Genomic DNA, 21,164 nt, shown 5'->3' with positions numbered 1-21,164 from the left:
CACAAATGCAAAATCAAACAGAAACACTTGCATGCAGACGTCAAATCATACACACGCAGTATCACATTCACACACACACACGGAGCAAAACCGTTAAAAATTTCATGTCTTCTAAATGGGGGGAAGGGGGGGTCTCTTTCACCACAAACCCCTCACTCTGCCAGAGAATGAAACTGGTTTATGTGTCTGTGTGCATGTGCGTTTGTGTGAGTGTGTATAAAAGAGCTGCGCTCATCAATCCGGCTCTGCCTTAATAACCATATTTTACAACACACACACACACACACTCTCTGAGAGTCATATTCATAGAAATCAGGCAAAGGGTGCATTGAGGTCAGCTTTCATTTGCATACAATCACTTTGGCCATTGTATGAAGAGCACAAGAGGTCTGCAAAACCCCCCTCGGAAACATGATATGATTAACCCTTTCACATACAGTGGGGTGCACACACACGCACACACAAAGACACAGACAGACACATAGACTAAGCGCTGGCGCCGTTGCTTTAAGCGTCAACACATTAAGTGGACATTATATACAGCATGAAATTTTCATGGCAGATGCTGGCATGTGATTGAGGAGGAAAATTCTGGCTGCAAGAACACTGTTGTATTTTGCCATTTGCACATGCGTGTGAGCGCTGTACACATTTTGCACATGTGTATCCACAGCCCATTCCAAGGTGTGTGTGTTCATCCTTCTATGTCAGTGAGTGTGTGTGTGTGTGTGTGTGTGTGTGTGTGTGTGTGTGTGTGTGTGTGTGTGTGTGTGTGTGTGTGTGTGTGTGTGTGTGTGTGTGTGTGAAAGAGAGAGACTGCACTCTGCTCCTGATGTTTTATTAATACGTTGGTGACAACGGGGATGAAATATCTCCTGTCAGCCAAGAGAGCCTGGGCTGCAGAAATTGCAATTTTCACTGCTGGTGCTGCAGCGTCCATCTTTGTATTTTAATTCACCCCACCTTCATATTGAGGGAAACAGGAGTGTGAGTGTGTGTGTGTGTGTGTCTGTGTTGGTGTGAAAGTTGTGTGCATAGAGGTTTTGAAGGCGTTCCTCACTGGTTCATCTTTTCTCTATACTTGACTTTTGTTCGATGCCAAGGAAAAACAAATGGCACAAATCGAACAGCATGTTTCACAGAAGAGTGAGAAAAGAAGGGGAGGGAGAAGGGTCAAAATAGAAATACAGAGAGAAAAAAAAAGAAGCTCTCGAAGATCTCACATTCTGCAAGGTCAGGACAATGTCTCAAACGAAAGAAAAATTCTCAAAAAGCGGGGGAAAACAAAACACCTTTTCATCTCCTTTGTCATTGTCTGCCTTGATTCCTACACTGCATTCTACTGTACATATACACACATTTATGCAAAAAAAAATTAGATATGCTTTCCCTTTAATTGAAACTTGTTTTCCTAGGTTTACTATTATTATTATAATTATTATCATTATAATTATTATCATTGTACAATACTATCACTATAATAAAATACTATAGCTTTTAATTTATATCACAAATTCATTTAATTTCTTACTATCCTTACACATTAAACAAAACGGTGGTAAATTTCAGCAAGTTAGTGATCATAATAGAACAAATTCAATGTTTTGGCATATGGCTGGTGAAAGAAGTGATAGTTGCAGTCAGTGGTTGATCATGAAGTTACTAAATCACCATCTTAACTAACCTCTAGGGGGCAGTCTACCTGTAGCTAGATAGGAAACAAGAGAAAAGAGAGACAATGAACAGAGAGGAGGAAAGAGAGGGAGGAATGAGGGTGAAGAGTGGGTGAAGAAAGAGGAAAAGAGGGAAGGAGGGGTGATCATCTGGGCCTCATCAGTGTTTTTTTTTCACTCCTTTCCCCTTCTAGTCAGTTAGATCTGTGGTGAGTGTGAGTGTGTGTGTGTGTGTGTGTGTGCGTGCATACGGGGAATGTGTTTCCACACTGAGGACATTCCCAGACGAGCTCTTTCAATACATCAGCACAGCGTCTGCCCTCTGACTGACCCTGACAGTTACACACCGCATGAGTGTGTATGTGAGTGCGTGTTTGATCGTGTGTGCCTGCACATGTTTGAGTGTGTTTGTGTGGATGTGCGCCATTGATCAAGTGAGTGAGACAGTGCCTGCATGTGTTTGCATGTGAGTTGTCATGTGCAAGAGTGTGTGCGTGAGTGTGTGTGTGTGTGAGAGAGAGAAGAGAGGGACAGAGGATTCTGTGGCAGGGACTCTTAACCATCAACTTAATCGCTACCAGAGGACACACAAAGCAAAACTTTCGCAGTCACCTTCCATTGCCTCTGTGCATAGACACACACATACACACACACAGACACACACACACACTCAGGGAGTGGGTCAGGCTGTGGAGGGTGTGTGATTTTGGCAGCCTGGTGGGACTCTGTTTGATGTGGGTCCGTAGGAACATTAAAGCCGGCCGGTGAGCTCGAGCTAACCACAGACCCTGGGTCCGATTACCCTGCAACCAACACCGGCCTATATTTAACCGTTACAGAGGGAGAATAATTAAGTGACTCCTGATCAGGGACACAGCCAAATCAGTGTGGTTTTAGATTTAAGTATTAATTGGAAGCCAGTGCAACCAATTAGGTCCCTGGATGAATAACTCTCTTGTTTGTTCAATAAATAAGTCCTGAAATCCCCAAACATAACATATTGGGTTTATATGATCTCGAAACAAAACAATATGTTCTGATTTACTTCAGCACAAATTTTAGTACAAAAATATTTTACAACTGCTCATGTTAAAACATTACAGTGAAAACTAAAATGAAAAAAAGTTTCAGACAGATCGATGCAGGAGGATAGGCAGAAAGATAAATAGAAAGAGATGTTTGCAAAGAAAAAATGGAGGAATAGACATATGGGAGATGGAGGCAATGGAGGATGTATTGAAAGTGTCAGCGCAGTGAGTTTGTGTGTGTGTGTGTGTGTGTGTGTGTGTGTGTGTATGTATGCCCTCTAGCTGTATAATGACCTGCTCTGAGACCACTCGCTCCCCTTCCCCTTTCCCCCTAAGGGCCCATAACCGCCATGCCGGGTCATTATGTGCCCGTTGGAGGACTCAGTCGTACAGCACACAACCATTGAGCAATGCCACAACGAGAAACTGGACACAGAGGCTCCAAAATGGCTGAATTCATTAGCTGGGCTGAGCTGCCTCTAATTTGCTTCCTTAAGGCTAGGATGGTGCTCATTAAAGGGGTAAAGGAGTAAAAAAAAAAAAATCCTTTTTTTACATTATTGTTTATCTTAAATCATAGACACGATGAAAGTGGAGCATCAAGTGAAACAGTAATTGCTGCCAAAGAAAATATCTTAAGAAATATATGTGAAATGCTATAACTAGACTGAGAAACTAATACTATATAGCTGTTACGACTCTATATGCTACAGTGTTATCAGTGCTGTTGTGCTATATGTCTAAAAATAATAATAACAAAGATTCGATATGGCCTGTGTCCGGTGTATCTGTAGTAGTAATGCAGCCTTAATGTTTTGCGTAACACCCATGACTGCCATGTCTCCCCCACTTAGCCATGATGTTGATGCTGATTTCTTCTTACAACTCTGGTCATGTCCCCTGTGAGACCATGTGTGTGTATGTGTGTGTATGCGAGTAATAGGGGCCCTGTGATGTCACATTCCTGCGCCGCGCGCGTGGCTCTAGTTTGGCCTCTAGGTTTTAAAGGGGAAAGCTTTGAAACATTACACCATCCCACACAGTCACAGCCATGCACTCACGCACACACACACAGTCAAGGGCCAGTGGTAATACTGCCGAGGTAATAACCTTACAGACTTACTGATCTCCCTCCCTCCCATTCTCTCACCCTCAAATCTTTATTTACCCTACTCTCCCTCTTTATCCCCCCTCTCTCCCCTCGTTCTCCCCGTACCTTTCCCCCCAAATTTCAGCGCGTTTAACAAGCATTTAGATCTTAACCAGATGTTGTTAATGTAGCATGTCTAAAATACTAAACATCAACCCAGCGGAGAGGGGCTACAGCTCCTGCACAGGGCCTGGGAATAACTGACACACACGCACGCACACACACACACACACACACACACACCTGCACTCGCTCACACACACCTCCACACGAAACCCACTGCATATAACACACATTTACTCCCACACAGCGTTGAATGTATTTCATGCACAGAGGTCCACAGCCCACATGCTAACATGTAAACAGACACACACCAGCACAAGCAAACACACGTGTTTCCATCCACACACTCCAGTCCACCCACACTCACCCACCCACTTATTGCTTAAAACACATGAGAACTTATTACACCAGCAAAAAATATCTATTGTTTCAGGTCGGCTCTGAAAGCCAGACAATAGGATTGTCACATTTAATACGCTCCTGGTGTGAATGTCAATAAGTTGAACTGACAGAATAAGCTGAAAAAATGACTTTTTTGTAAAAAACGCTTGTATCAGCAGCTCCAAATTTGCTTTGTTGTTGTCAATTACGACTTCCTGAGACACTTCATTGTATTTTCTTTCGCTCAAATTGCCCGCTCTGCTGTCTTGCAGGCGACTAACAAAACACCTATTACTCCTTTGAAAAAAAAAAAAAAAAAAGAGAATCATATGAATAAACATAGCCGAGATTAAAGGCTTGCATGTCTTGCTTGCTGCGCAGACAGAAACTGTTGTTTCGTGTTAAGAGGGGTTTCTTTTTCAGCGCTGTGAGCACTGGGGGGGATGATGTTAATGATTCTTTAATAGCAAATACAAAAGGTTTTCACAGGACAAAAATATGGCTTCAAAAGGTTCAGTGGTGGAAAAAAATTGCTGCAACACCTGGCCTTATACAATAGGCTAGCACACCTACTGTACGCCTCCACACGTGTGCATACACACACACACACACACACACACACACACACACACAAACACCTGCATCTTACACAACAACCATATTGCATTTCGGCTGTTTGAATCACCTTAGGCTGAGTAGGTGAATTGAGGAGGCGGCACGGCAAGCTTACTGAGGGATTTAGGAATAATTTGAAAAGAAGATTCCTCTCCTCTGTTTCATCTCCCCCCCATCTCTTTCTCTATTTTCTGTTTTTCCTGGTCTTTTATGATTCCACGGTCCAATATTTATCCAGCCCCTGATTATAAACATCTGGCCGATGGGGCAGTCTGCACAGCAGCAGCCACAAAACACACACACACACACACACACACACACACACACACTGAGAGAGTCACACACATTGTGGAAATATCACACACGCTCGCCAACGTGACCCTGTCAGGTTCAGACTGGCGAACGGAGGGAGGGAGAAACAGAGAGAGAGAGAAAGAGAGTTGGACCAGACAGAGACAGAGAGAGAGAACTAGGAGCTGAGGGTTAATGGCCTTCCCATCTCTGTGATAAGAATTCATTCTGTTCTATTACCAGCACTTATCTACAGAGGCTGCTGTCTTTCCCCTCTCTCTCCCTCAAACACACACACACACACACACACACACACAGCGAGGGTCCGAGATCGATAGATGAACCTAATGAAGAAAGCAGCTGTTTCTCGGCATACCTGCTCAACTCTATCAGCCCAACAAGATCTCCCTGCTGCATTCATCTGTCTATCTATCCATCCATTTATCTATCCACCTATCTATCCATCTGTCCATCTATTTCTATATCTTTTCTCACAGCTATCCATCCATATACCTATCTGTTCCTCAGTGCCTCCATTTATCCCTCTATCTGTCCATCCATCGCCGCACTGGTAAACAAAGATACCAGCAGGATAGATATAGATTCCAATTGACCAGACTGGTCCTTGTCATGTATTCAAGGTTTATTTATTTTTCGGAAACTAATACGAAGCAAGGAAAGAGGGAATCTAATAAAATGGCTGCCATGGTTTAAGAGAATGGCTGTGTCTGTGTGTGTGTGTGTGTGTGTGTGTGTGTGTGTGTGTGTGTGTGTGTGTGTGTGGTGTGTCTATGCTTAAAAAAGGCCTGTGACGGGCAGTGGCCAAATGGATAATGCTTAAACAGATCTTTATCCTATTGGGCTACTGTCCCGTTTTAGCTGCATAAGAACCATCTGCTTTCAGAGCCACCAAAAACAAGACTGTAATCCTGGATGGAAATCAAAGAAAATATTTAAGTAGATACAAAGGATAGATAAAAATACAGTTATAGGATAACGGAAAGTTGTGTTGTTTATCTATCTGTAGTTTTCATCACTTCATTTCTTGAAAATAAAATCTAGAGATTTAGCACAACAGGATACAACAGGATATTTCATAATATAACATGTTTTGTATGTATGTTGCATTCAATATATAATACTCCAAGATAATTGTGTTTTTATTAATTACAAATAAAGAAATGTGACAAAAATATTACTTGAGGTTTCCATTCATTCTATTCATTTCTAAAGCTTTTCTATGACTACATTCTTTATTGATGGGGGCTCCAGTTGATTCTGGAGCACCACATGCAGAAGCTGCCATTAGCACATAACAATTTCATATACTAACAATAAGTCCATGTGACACATCTTTTGCTATAGAAAAGTGTGCAAAACAAAAATGTGTGGATCATCAGGGCCTTATTATGTGTTGAGGTTAGAGAGGATGGAGGGACTCTTCAACATAAGAAGAATGGAGTCATGATAGAAAAAGAAAAATATCTTCAAGCCCAAATATTCATTAGGTTGCTCAGAATCATCTCCAAAATGACCACATGGAACCTGTAATACAGGCGCATACTGTGTGTTACAGTATGTAACACACACACACACACACAGACCTGGGGCAACTGCCCCGGAGATGGTATTTGCAGACGGTTACAAATAAGGAGTGTTGGCTTTCCTCTGACTTTCTCAAAAACATGCAAAAAATGTCCATTTCATTACTGGCTAAACAATGTCATATGGGCCCCCACTGGCCCTAATAGAAGCAGACAAAGACAGAGCAGCACACATATGCTTCGAATAAATCAGATTACTGAGGGAGAGTGGTGGAGGGAAAGAGTGGGAGAAAGAGGGAAAGAAAGAGAGACACCGCCAGACACTTAGAGGATTGACAATATTCCCTTTTCTTGCTACCTCCACCCCTCCCTTTCTCCTTCCCTTCACTTTCTTAACTCCCCCGACCCCCTCCTCCCCCACTCCCCCCAGCGGGATCTGTTTTAGATTTGAGCCAGTGCTAGAGCCATATCTCTACCTTATCTCTGCTAGCCGTCAGAAAACAGAAAGCTCCATGTTTCCATGCATTAGACTCGCAGCCCCTGACACGCCACTTGAAAATCTCACAGCCCCTCAAAATGGTTGAGCAGGAAAATAAAACAGCAAAGATATCATTTAATCAAATGAAACACAGGTTACCAGGTTGCATTGATATCATTTTTGGAGTGCGCTCTGGTACAGTGTCATATCATAGAAAATGTCAGCCGTGAAAATTATGGAAATGCATTTTGGCATTGTGACAACAAATGTCACCCAAAATCAAGAAAAATGACATCATTCTTTGAGAGCAACAAAGCGTCATTAACTGTATTTGAAAAGCCATCAGAATTTGAGGTGCTGTGACATTTTTTACCCCCTGACCACATCTGGGTATCGAGCCCCATGAAGATATCCCGTTGTGTTTTTGGCTCCAATTATGCCAAAGCCCTTCTCTGATGACTGTAAAAGGGAAGTATTGATTCTCCTTAAAGTTGTAACAAAAAAAAGAATAAAGTGTAGACAGGGTAGGGAATATGTTAACAATTTGAAGAAAAAGGAAAAATCTATATTCAAATGACTCATTATATTGATTTATAATTAAGTCTTAATTGCGGCTAGGCTGGGACTTTCAAACTGCCCTGTGACGGTAGCTGGGAAAGAAGATAGGGGAACATTATTGATACACTTTAACAGTGGTGGTCGCCCAGACATTGATTCAGCCGTTTTGCGGTGCCTTTGGCATGCTCTGAGGATCTAAATGCATGTGCATTTGAGGAAGCACACATACACACACATTACTGAGAAAAGATGCATATACACCTGCGTGCACAAACAAATACACACACCTAAGTGAACTAACACAGCATAATTAACCTTCATCCGGGAAAAGTCAGGGCTGCCTTATCTGCAAACTCCACTGTGCGTGCTTATGTGTGTGCGTGTGTGTGTGTGCTTGTGTGTATGTGTTGTAATTACACCATTAGGTGTGGAACTGATTGACTTCAGATGGGGTGGTTGGAGGTATTATTCTGAACAAAATCAGTGAGTGAAAGGTTTGAGTGTGTATGTGTGTGTGTGTGTATGAAATTTAATGGTTATTTTGGCTTACGAGCAGTCAATTGTGAACTGAGTGTGTATGTTTGTCTCTTCATGTGCTCCAATACACGTGGCAATGTGTGAGTGTGTGTTCATGTTCAAATCTGTGTGTGTATTTGTCCCCACGGGCCTAATCAGGTATCAGATACCTTTTGTTTTGGGAGCTCATTGATGGATGAAATCTTTATCTGTGCTATTGATCAGGAGGGTGCGGGTCCTAAACTGTCTGTCTAGCTGCCTGCCTGCTCCAGCTCTAACAAGATTGCCAGGGCCGAGTATATCAGTTAACATTTAATCAATGGCAGCTTAAGACACTGGGGCTAAGGGAAAGAAGCCCACCGCTTCAGCCCCCTGCCCCAAACCATTACCCGGGATTGAAGGAGAACTATACTTGTATGTGTGCGTGGGTTCCAGATGATTACAAGGGATTGGGTCTGGTTGATCACATGTCTTCAGGGGACAGAGGTGTGTGTATGTGTGCGTTTGTGCGTCAGTGTTTACAGTCATGCGAGTGCTGGCTTGTCGATACATGTTAATACGTCAAAAATGCCAGAGGGGGTGGTGTGTGCTACGCTGCCCGTGCCGCTCTGAAGAAAATGGGAAAACTGAATGGAGTGACTGATGTGTTCGAAAAATCACCATTCAAATCAAGTGAAGGCTTCAAATTGAACACGCCTGTGTGAAAATATACACACACTTCAGCGGAAAGATATGACATATCAGGCAATGCGTGATTTTTTTTTTCTGCTTCGCTTGCAAAAAGCCTCCTGATGGTAAAATGCAAAAAAAGGAGAGTCAGCAAAAAAAGAAATATGATCTCTTAGACTTTTTTCTTGCTTTTTATTTTACCATCAGCTCATCTTACTGTAAATGAAACCCCATCAGATCTAAGAGCCAGATCCATCGTCTTCCATCTCCAATTTTTTCTTTCATTTTCTTATTCATGCTATCGCTTGACCTGATCATCATCAAATCTCATATTGAGAGAATTAAAGATGTACTTACAGCATTTGCCTATGCACTGTGTGTGTGTGTGTGTGTGTGTGTGAGGTTCAACATGGGTGTGTTGGTGTGTATGTGTGCGTTTGTCAGGGGGTTGCTCTGACGGGGGAAGCCCCTCTCACGTCCCTGCCTTTCGTCCAAAGCCTGGGAGATTCCCACCACCAAAAATCAATGTGTGTGAGAGCATATGTGCGCCTGTGTGTGTGTCAAGGTTTTGTAAGACAAATCTCTCCAGCGTGCGCCGCTTTAGTGCTATTGAACCAGGCTTCGATCACTCGGCCACTGTGAATAATGCAAGGGAGGCTACTGCTCACTTACAGCACAGGATGCTTGCATGCGTGTGTGTGTGTGTGTGTGTGTGACAGGATGGTCCTTTTTCCTTCTTACAAATGCAACAGGGCAGTTCTTCGACGTTCCTCCACTTGGCCCTCTTAATCTCGTGTCAGATACAGGAACTCCCACACTGATACTGTCTCTTTGAGTGTGCGCGCCATGTACGTGTGTGTGTGTGTGTGTGTGTGTGTGTGTGTGTGTGTGTGTGTGTGTATGCGCGTAAAGACTGTGTACGCTGGAGGCTTCTACAGTAGACGGGAAGAGCTTAACTGAAGCAGACAGCTCAGGCCTGCACTTTGACACACCCTGACTCATTACACACAGTCGGCACACAGTAGAATATTGTCATTAAAAAAGACAATTAGATATGAAGTCAAGGGAGCATCACTTACACACACATGGACACACACGCCTGCAAACACAGGAAATATAGGTGAACACACTCTCGTCTTTATATCCCCAGGTATATGAAGTGGAGATATTAATAATCAGGATGCTACAGAGTAATTAAAATGATTCCAAATGATGTGTGTGTGTGCGTGTTTCCGTTAATTAAGCTGAATGATTTGATATGACACAAACCATAATGCTTTAATAGTGTCCTATACTTGAAGCGGCTGGAGGGGACGACAGTTGATGGGGCTATAGGGAGAGACAGGACACACACACACACACACACGCACAAAAACAGATACAGCTGCTCACTGGCCCTGCCTAAGAGGAGCATCTCTTTTTTCGACATAATTATCTGTGTCATCACTTATGAGGCAATTAAACAAACATCAGTTCCTATTTCCTCTCCCTCCGTCTCTCCTCTCTTTTTATTTCGCTTCCTCATCCCCTTCTCTCCTGCCATCTGTGCTCCCATCGTGTCTCCTCTGCTCTTTTTATTTAATCTTCTCCTTGCTCCTCTCCTCTCCTCTCCTCTCCTCTCCTCTTTCTCCGCTCCTCTTCCTCCCCTCCTGTGCGACTCCAGACAAGGTTTCAATTTCAGCATGCTGATTGTCTCATTGCCGACTCTATGCATGTCTAACACTTACTGGCACTCTGGGGACCGGCAATACACACCATAGAATGCCTATTACGCTCCCACACATTCCTGGTGAGTGTGTGTTCCTGTTTGTGTGTGCGTGTGTGTTTGTGTGCAAGGGGTGATGAGGGTGTAAAATGCCTATTACGCTGAGAGTCTGGTCTCTCTTACACTGGAGAGAATTCTCTGGCGCCTAAAGAGCAGAAAATTGCAACGCTCCTCTTCCTCACTCCCCATTAACCTGCTTTTGAAACAAAAGCCTGACCAAGGTGTGTGTGTGTGTGTGTGTGTGTGTGTGTGTGTGTGTATCTTTGCCCATTAGCCCTATGTCCCATCATGGGTAAAGCACCTTGTGGGCAACACCTAGCAGAAACACAAGTGTTTTTTCTGCATATACCTTACATTCTCCTTGTTTTCTATTTTTTCAAACCGTCTTGGACAGGCTACTTTTTGCACGTTCCACTTTTACATAACAACACCTTCTATTCACCATGTTTTTGACTCTCTAATCACTCATTCATGTTTTGTAAAATGTATATTTTTATGCCCTTAAATGAACTTGTCACTCATTTTATTCCACTTCTTTCCTTCCATCCTTCATCAAAAATGGCAGAGGGAGATGGCATCTTATGAAGAGCTTCAGATGACTAAAGCAGCAGGCATATTTGTCTAATTTGCACAAAGACATCCACATCAAAGCACAAATCAAGACCCAGGCTCATTCAATGGATTTTTATCAGTCTATCCATTCCCTGTTCCTTTTTTTCGAGCATCCTTTTTCCTCTCTCTGTCACATTCCTCTTTCTCTCTCTATTTTCAGAGTGTTATTAGAACATGATAAAAGCGAAAGGGATGTCATGACACGGGACCCCCTGTTAGCATTAGGAGGTGGGAGAGAGAAACGAACGAGAGAACGAGGAGGGGAAAAAAAGGGAGAGAAAAGATGAAAGAGATTTGTCTGGAAATTATTGCTCACAAGGCATTGATTCTCTGCTTTAATCTCACACAGTGTGCTCAAATTTCCTATTAGGGAGATGAAGAAAAGGAGAGAGAGGGAGATGGGTCTTATTCACATAGGTGGGGAGGTGAAACTTGGCATGCTTCTCAGTGCTTCTTTGGGCAGACAAAACATACCATTTCCCTTATTCTGGAGAGAGAGAAGCAATGTCCATCTTTATTTATTTTACATGTGCTGTCTTGCTTTTAGGCCACTGGTCTGCTGTAAGTAAACATTGGAAAGCTATTGCTACTGAACCGCTGGAGGGTCACATAGACACAGGCACGCACACATACGACAAGCCACTGACAGCTGGTATAGCTGCAAAGCTTCCTCCGGTTAGCGACGATTAGCCTTGGCTATAGGTAATCAATAGCTGCTATCAATTCCATACCTCCTACTGATGGATAGGGTAAAGGAAACCGAGGGGAGAGTGAGGAAGAGGGGTGCAGAAGAAGGAAAGAATTTGTTGCTGCTGCTGGACTTTTTACCTGACAATACTTGCTCCTAAAGTAACGTTCTTGCTTTCTTCTTTGTGTTAGTGTGTGTGCATATAGGCTGCCTTAAATGTCCATCTGTGAATTGAATCATCGCGGTCTGAGATTAGTGGCTGCTTGGACCCAGTGAGCATATTGCTTGGTTACCGCGGCTCCAGCTCCACACAACCCTCCTCCCATCACCGGATTGTTTGTCTTAATGCTGTGTGACATGGCCCATTGTTTTGTCCATCTGTGGTTAAGAGTCAATGGACAGAGGGTGTATGAGGGGATTGGGGAGAGAAAAGAATGGAGGTGAGGGAGAAGAAAATAAAGAAGAGCAGGGGGGAAAAGGGGGAAGGGAGGAAGAAAAGGATGAAGGGAGGAAAAAAAGGAGAGAAGCAAGATGGGGACAAGAGCTGAGAGGTGAAAAGAATTTTTTTAAGCGAAAGGTCAGAAAGAGAATGGGAGTGAGGGAAAACATGCAATAACCCTGTGATTTCAATATGGTTCTCTGACTTTACACTCACCACTTCCTTTTCCAAGACCTTCCAGAGGCTTTCAGTTCCATATGGAGCAGAGCCTTAAGCTCTTTGTGATATCACCGATGTGAAAGACGTCCTGGCCATGTGACGCCAGTACTCTCTTCAAAGGGTTAAGTCATATTTAGTATGCGTCCTCATAGCCCCACGGCTTTGTATTGTAAATAAGACTAATGTGGCATTGGTCAGGTATGCTAATTCAGATAATCAGCGCAATTTCTGCAAATTATAACTGTCAGTGTGGTGGGCACAGAACCTTGGCGGAAAACATGAGGGAACAATTTAGCCCGGGTAATACCCCTCCACCAAAGAGCTGCTCAACTCAAAGAAAAACAATCGGCCTGAGCCCATACCGCCCCGACACACCATTTCAAAAATAGTTTATGGTGAATGAGGCTCATTTTTTTCTGAGGCACAAGTCAGCCTGCTGCCCTTTTTTTTCCTATGTGCACACACAAACCACAAAGTAATTATAATTCGCTTGGATGGAATTATTCAAAAAATGACCACATCTTTTACTCCCTTAGCCATAGAGAATATGGTTTTGGGAAATTTGGGGTAAATTGCTACTTGCCGAAAATATAATAATATACATATATGAATGTGTCTTATTTTGATTTGACAAATGATTTAAAATGCAGTGTATTGTCTCCAACTAATTGTACAGCAATAAAAAAACTACATACTTTACAAAAATCCTCTTGGGTAAAATCACATCACTCTCATCAGAATAGCTCTCTGCAGGAACTGCGTTTTACTCATGTCAGGCACATAAAATAACATTCCTAGTTTTTATTATGCAAAGAAAAGACCCTGTCTGTCTGAAATATGTGGACTTCAACTTTATGTAAGTAACTTGCTCTTTCTCAGTAAATGAGACAGAAAAGGTCACAAATAATTGATTAATAATTTATAAGCAAATCAATATGCAATATAATTGGATGCCTTAACCTATTAAACATCTAATCTAAACATAGATATCTGATGGATTCATATATCAGAGGGATGGCATGTGCAATAGAAGCGCAAGAGTGACTAAAAAAGGAGAAATTTGTCCTCTAATGAGCCGGTCCACTGGTCTAACCTACAGCGTTCTGACTTGAAAAAGAAAATGGCCACCTTTGCGCTAACTCTAGTGGTTAGCTAGATCTGGGTGTGTGTTGCATCCTTTCTCTCACTCCTCCGGCCATCCGTGAATGTTTATGTAATGGCCACAAATTACTGAGACAAACCCTGGAAATAGACTTCTGTCTGAGGAGAGACCTTCTTGAAAAAAGGAGGAGAACCGCTGGAATGACAAAACCACCCCCATCACCCACAGAAAAAAAAAGTATAAGATGAAGGGGTGAAAGTGAAGGAGGAGGGAAAACCTAATACCTCAAAAGATGCCCTGGTGTCATCACATCGAAATGCTCTTTGGGAGAAGCCCGTTCCCACATCGAAAACTGAATGATCGTTTTTGGTGCTTTTTGGTGCTTTGGGTTGGGTAAATTTGGAAACATGGAATGTCGGTGCACTTGGAAACTATCAAGATAGCACAGTTGCTTTCTGCCCATGTTCCATCACTTCCTGCTGGACACGCACACACACAGCTACATCCACACACAAGCACATAGAAATAATAAGTGTCCATTAGGCTCAGTTTGTAGCCTACAGCTGCTATGTAAATGGTTAGCACGGCTACACTAATTTGACTAGGACCGAAAATGTCCCAGAGCCTTATCACTCAGAGAAAACAAAAGGCTCTGGATGCACACACACACATACACACACGCACACACACTTACATACACCCACACGCACATGATAAAAGTGTTGTTGGTCTCTCTAAGTCAGAGGAGGTCTTTTGTTTAAAAGGGGGACTCAGACAAAGAGGGTCCTCTCCCTCCCTCTTTAATGCATGTTGGGTGGTGGGGGGGGGTATAGAGGGATGGAGATGTGTGGGTGGTGGGGTGGTGGAGGGATGGATGACAGGCCAGGCTCTCAGAAATAATTACCTCCATAAGATCCCATCTCCCTTTCCTTTTTGTGAGGGACAGAGGGAACGAAAGGGAAAAAAAACATGACAGAAAGTAAAGTATGCAGAAAAGGCCCTAGTGTTTCTGCTTGGTCTGGCTTATGAGGAGCTTTACACATGATGGAGCACAGGGCTAATGGGCGAGGATCCACACATAGAAAAACACTCTCATGCACACATACACAAACCCCTTCACAGTGTTCTTTATGGCTAAACAAATGGTCAAATGGTTGAGACAGATGCAGCAACAGAAAACAGTCAAAGGGAGAAAAATCACTGTAACAACTAAACTTCAGAGATTGTTAATGTCTCCAAAAATCCGGCTAAACAAATTGTTCAAATTATAAAATCAATGATGAAATACCCATGACTCGCAATCTGTCATATTTTTCTTTTTCTGCTTGAATTTTACTAAACAGCTCTATTCAGGGTGTAACTTCATTATAGAGTGGAGAAGGGCACAAAAAAATCTAATTTCTCTAACAACTTTTGGACGACCCTCAAAGCAAAATGGCCTCCAAGTCTTCCATGTTGAGAGGCAATTCATTTATGCTCGCTCTTCTGATGCAAACTGGCATTTTTTATAAACTCAATTTTCTTTAACACTTCTAATTGTACACAGAGAGGGACGATTTATCTCAGCAATGCAGGCACAGTGGGCTTTTTGTCTCTGAAGGATGCCGCTAAAAAGATCACGGTAAAAAGTTTTTGCTCAGTGACAGTTTGTGTCCGCACAGGCACAGGTATCTATGCTCACACACACAGACACACACACACACTTCACTCTCACTTTACAATGGTGTTTACCTAGCATAAAGGATGAGACGACTGGGCCCAGGTTCGGGGAATTACAGACTCAAAAGGATAGCAGAGAATTAAGGGCTCTCAAATAAACATGCACCAGCAAACACATGCATTGACATGCACACAATGCAGTCCAGCAGTTGCCTGTACACTTCTGTCTTTGTTCAAAACACCTATACCCTTGCGGTATGTCTCTCCAGTACTGCATCCTTAATTAGGCCATAAAATCAGCATCAAAATTGTTTAATGAAAGCCATTCACATGTACATAAAGTCCAGAGCATTAGAACTCTTATTCCCAAATGGGCCTATAATTATCTGGCTCAGTGCCAGGTCCCAGGCTTTGAGAGAAAGATACCGGTCAGCACTTAAATTAATCTTTTTCATACCAGTCTCTAATGAACAGAAAGTGCTCGAGTCAGGAGTTGTAGCCCCAGAAAACTAACAGCACGCATACACATGCACGCACACACAAATAGAGGGTCCTTAAACTGAACACTGGCTGGAAATGTTGCCTACTATAGAGCCCTTTCCATCAGTGAAAATGTTCACATTACCTATCACTACAGGAGTCTAAAGCAGCTATAATACACCGTTTCCTCCATATAACATAAGCCGCTATAGAATGCGATGTCTGTGTGTGTTGCGGCGTAATCAAAAACAGAGATCAGCTAAAGAAAGCAGCTAAAAATATACAAAACAGAAAAAAAACATCTCTTCTTCTATTTGACTGCAGAACTAGAGAACAATAATATAACCCCGTTCTATTACATTAACTTTTAGTGTTTGATCTCTGGTTGAAATGCTCCAACTCCACCCTCTGCCTACACTTGCCAAATGTGTACGGTTGACAAGGAAGTACCTTTGAAACATTTACCATGTACCTTGTGAAAGAATACTGTTATTCACTAAAAATTATATAGAATGGGCAAAAGGAGGGCATCCAAAAAAGTGGCTTAGCATTTTGGTTGCTGCCAGCGTCCGCTTAAGCTTTGCACTAGCTTCCTCATGGAAATTCACCATGTGGCATCAAAGCCAAGGTATAAAATGAGGGCCCGAGCAACAAATATGGTGTGTTTTAAGAGTGGAACATTTGAAATAGGTGCGGCGGGCGAATATTGCTTTTGACAGGTTTAAAACCTGGTTGTGCTCACTGGTTTGAGATGTAAAAAGGAGAGGAAAAAAAAGAGGCTTGAAGCCGGGCTTGTGTTCTGGATGAAAAAACGGACAGGAGCATAAGCAGGACAAAAAAGGAGAGAGAGAGAGAGAGAGAGAGAGAGAGAGAGGGATACAAAAAGAGAGCAGAGGGGGGGGGGGGGGGGTAGGGTATGTTAAAATGTACAGTAATGATTTATCTAAGCATGCTTTTCTGCTGCACCCCAAATCTCACCGTAACTTTGATCCATGTGTAATTAAAACCAAACGTACGCCGGCAACAGTCTCCATTTCAGGATTGGGAGCTCTTCTCCTGTTCATGTGTGTGTGTGAATGTGTGTGTGTGTGTGTGTGTGTGTGTGTGTGTTGGGATTCACATATGTTTCGAAGCACTGGGCCCCCATCTGTTTTGGGAGTACATGTACAGTATAAACAGGACACTTTGGGGAGCACAGATTCATGTTGAAATACACACACACACATACGTGCTGACTTGCATACACACACACAGATGGATGTATGGACTAATGCTATGCTGGAATGCTATTCAAAATGTGTTACCCCTCCACCCCACCCCATCCCACCCGCTCCTTCAGGTCAAGCAAAGCAAAAACAAGTTAAGCGCTCATTTTCTCCCGGCAGCATTAACATAGGGATGACTAAATAATGGACCCTGACTCTTGGTCTTCTGGTTTAAATTACAGCACAGCCCCCTCCCCTTACACCCTGCAACCCCTCACCAACCATCCAACCCCCACTCAAAGAAAAACGATTAATCTTTTTTTTTTTTTTGTCTCTCTGAATGTTTTACAGTTCTGTTACACTTATTAGCTGCTGGCAGGACGGAGAGTCTTAAATGAAAGCCAAATTGCTTTGGTCATGAGAAAGGAAATGAAAGCTCACTCCAGGGAGAGACTGTGTAGCTGTAGCATACGTGTGTGCATGTGCGCGCGTGTGTGTGTGAGAGAGAGAGAAAGAGAGAGAAAGTAACGTATGTGTGTATGACTAACGTATGTGTGTACAGGCCTTTTCACTATGAGATACTCCCAAGGTGAAATTTCATAAGCTGACTGCTTGCCTGCCTGGGATGTCCCTGTGCACGGGACTGTGTGTGTGTGTGTTTGTGCGTGCGTGTGTGTGTGTGTGTGTGTTGCAGATATAAGCACGGCAGCCTAATAGGAACAGTATGCTCATTTTGGAGAGATTAGGAGGAATGGACGGGTCTGTATCGAGAGACGTGATCTGGATATGAAGGCCAAAGGAGGGAGGGAGAGAGGTTTGACAGAATAAAGAGGGAGTGGTGCACAAAAAGAGAAAAAGAGGTGGGAGGGGTGTAAGGAGTAACGAAAGATGGATCTGACTTCAGACAAAGAAAACTGACCACCACAACTGCAAAACTTCATTTAACCAAAACTTTAAAAAATTTTAAAAACAAAAGCAAATAGAAAATGAAATGAACAAACATCCCCCAAAATAGCCTTAAAAATAACATGAAACTAAAGTCACAAAAGTTTAGGTAAACAAACAAAGCAGGTTAAAGAAGCACAGACCTTGGCTGGGGGGGCACTCCTTGACATGGAACAGCTCCTGGAAGCTCAGTCCATCCTCGTCCCCTCCCAAGCCTTGCTGGTGCAGCTGGAGTTTCCTCAGCCCTTCGTTCTGCTGGTGGCGAGCTGAGCGGGCGTGCTGCACCAGGTTGAGGCGGGCCTTGGTGGAGTAGTCGCACAGTGTGCAGTAGTAGACACACAACTCTGGGCTGTACGCACTGTCCTGCTTCTGCAAGTGCTGTGGAACAGAGGGGAGGAGAGTGCAGATGTTAGATGGCGTTCATTCGGAATTATTATTCTCACAGCTACAGCTATTTCCTCGAAGCATTTTCATGATATCGCTGTTCGCAGTAATTGTGATATTACAGAGATATTTGGGTGAATTTCAGTGCAACAAGTGACACTTCTCTGCAAAATCATGTTCGTACTCTTTTAAGCTTTATGGCTATAAAAGTGTTCCCTTCTACTTTGGTTTCTAAAACTCCCAGAGATCCCACTTTCCTGGCTTCAAACAAGCCAGCAGAGAGTAAGTGGGTAACACCTCAGTCACTTGGCCTATTATTTTCTGCAGAATATGTTCTTCACTCTTTGCAGTATGTGATTTAAACTAATGAAGCAAAAAAGCTACAAGCAACAGTGCTACAAAACCCCATGAATAAGAGCAATGATTAAAATCATATGGACACAGTCATTTGTAAATCCTTTGAAATAGAGGGAAAATTATTAAGCAGTAACTTAGTTTTAAGTAATTATGTTTAAGTTCAGAAGCAGGTTAAGTTGTATACACAATACCCAATAAACTGGATATGTTTTAGGTGACATGAATATTGAAAACACACAAAAAGTCAAATAAGGGGTTGAGTTCAGAACACCATTTTTGTCTTTAACATGTACATTGTCCAGCTCTCTTCATTGTTAGCAGCTGCAGGGGTTTCTCATTCAACGTGTGCTGTCAGTTGCAAGCCCTTAATTTCCAGTTGCCTCTTTAATGGCATTGCAGCCATGCAAAGCTACCCCCTACCTCGATGCGTGTGTGTGCACACAAACACACACACACACACACACACACACACAGGCACGCACGCACACACAGCCCCCATCCCACCTTGCCCTACTCCCATACACCCAGTCAAGCCAAGCATATCAAGTGTGCCTCTGTTGTTGCTGCCGGGCTAATGAACAATGCACAAAAACAAAAGACCAGGCCAAGCTTTTATTATCTGATCCTCTGTGGAGGGAGGGAGGGAGGGAGGGAGAGAGGGAGGGAGGGAGAGAGAAAGACACAGAGAGGAAAAGAGACCAAGGCAAAGAGACAGAGACACAGAGGTGGCTCACGAAGGTTAGTTTATGCTTTGTTAAGATTTATTCATACAGCCATCTAAAAAACAGGTGCAGGGTTCTATGCATGAATTAATACACATAATGGTGCGTGTGTGTTTGTGTGTGTGTGCATGCGTGCTAACCCAACTCTGTCTCTCATGGCTCCTATGTGAAGAGGTTTCATTCTTGAAACATGAAAAGTTAGCAAGGTAATATTTTCTCCTGAGCCTTGTTGCATCAACTTATATGGAGCAGGAAGAAGAGAGAAAAATGTATGTGCGGGAGGTGTGTGTGTGTGTGTGTGTGTGTGTGTGTGTGTGTGTGGTGGGAGGAGTACGGAGGTGGTGTGGGGGTGTGGGGCACTGTTAGCTGCAGGTGTGTGAGTTCTACCCCCCCACTAACTCCCTCCCTCCTTTGACAAACAGGGATTAGCAACATAGCTACAGCCGCTAACACATCTTTTCTCTCTGTCTCTCCCTCTTTCTTTCTATTGTAGGAAATCTTACGAGGTTTTTCTCACGAGACGGTGGGACGTCCCCTCGCAGTCAGAGGCCCTTTCAGAAGTCTTAAGTTTTAATTAAGTCGGAGTTGTCAGAAGAAAGCTCCCCTAGTCCAGAGCTCAGGGCCATTAATTACAGCTATCTTTGTTTCTCTGTGAAAAGAGGCCTCCCTCGCTCCTTCTCTCTCTCTCTTTCTTTGCTTCTTTTCTTTCTTCCCCTCCCTCCCTTGCAGAAGAACTGGGCTGCTGAGGCTTACCGTGGAAACCACACACACGTGTGCTCATCGAAGCAAATGCACATACAGTACGTCACATGGACACAGTGTGCGTAAACATGCATTTGCAAGAAGGTTTGAGTTCATATCTTTGCGCTGAAATAGAAACTTTTCTGATTGCCTTGGCTTTTGGGCATATCCAACTGTTGGGGAGACCCCAAGTAGACCCAGAACACACTGGAGGGATTATATTTCTCATCTGGCTTGGGAACACCTCAGGATAGGACATACCCTAGGATGAGCAGGAAATGAGTGGGACATCTGGACTACAGTGTTTAGCTTGCTGCCACCAAGCAAGTGACCAAGGTGACCAAAGCAGTGTTCTTTCATTTAAGAGATATTGAAACGGTTTGACTGTTTCTATCCCAACAAAATGCTGAAAAACCTGTTCCTGCATTCATTTCAAGTATACTACTATAATTCTCTTCTCCCCAGTCTTTCAAAGCAATCCATTAATAAACTAAAATTAATTCAGAGCTCTGCTGCCAGGCTTTTAACTACAAGAAGAAAGAGAGAGCATATCACCCCAGTTTTAGCTAACCTGCACTGACTCCCAGTGTCTTTTAGGATTGATTTTGAAGTTCTTTGACTGGTTTACAAGGCACTTAATGGTTTGGGGCTGGTGTTCGTTACTAATTCTTTGTTGTTTTATAATCCTTCAACGACTCTCAGATCTTCTACTGCCAGTTATTCGAATACAAACTCACACAAATAAGAAAATTGGCAGCTCAGCCTTTTTTTAACTTTGCACCAGGACTATGGAATTCCCTACCCATGGCTCCATACTGCCGCTGCCACTTTTTGTGACACTTGTTTTCTTTCTATCTCTCACATATTCTATCACTCTTTG

At 43.1% G+C, this 21,164-nt stretch overlaps 1 protein-coding gene across 1 annotated transcript in view; it reads right to left on the bottom strand.

The window, feature by feature from the left end:
* Window positions 1-21,164, bottom strand: part of zfhx4 (zinc finger homeobox 4) — a 59,867-nt gene that overhangs the window by 20,096 nt on the left and 18,607 nt on the right. The window contains exon 5 of the mRNA XM_070852684.1: window positions 18,224-18,458. Within this exon, the coding sequence (XP_070708785.1) occupies window positions 18,224-18,458 (235 nt within the window). The remainder of the gene's footprint in view (window positions 1-18,223; window positions 18,459-21,164) is intronic.

The sequence above is a fragment of the Pempheris klunzingeri genome, chromosome 21, assembly GCF_042242105.1.
Source record: "Pempheris klunzingeri isolate RE-2024b chromosome 21, fPemKlu1.hap1, whole genome shotgun sequence".
Classification (NCBI taxonomy): Eukaryota; Metazoa; Chordata; class Actinopteri; order Acropomatiformes; family Pempheridae; genus Pempheris; species Pempheris klunzingeri.
This window is presented reverse-complemented; position numbering and strand designations above follow the sequence as displayed.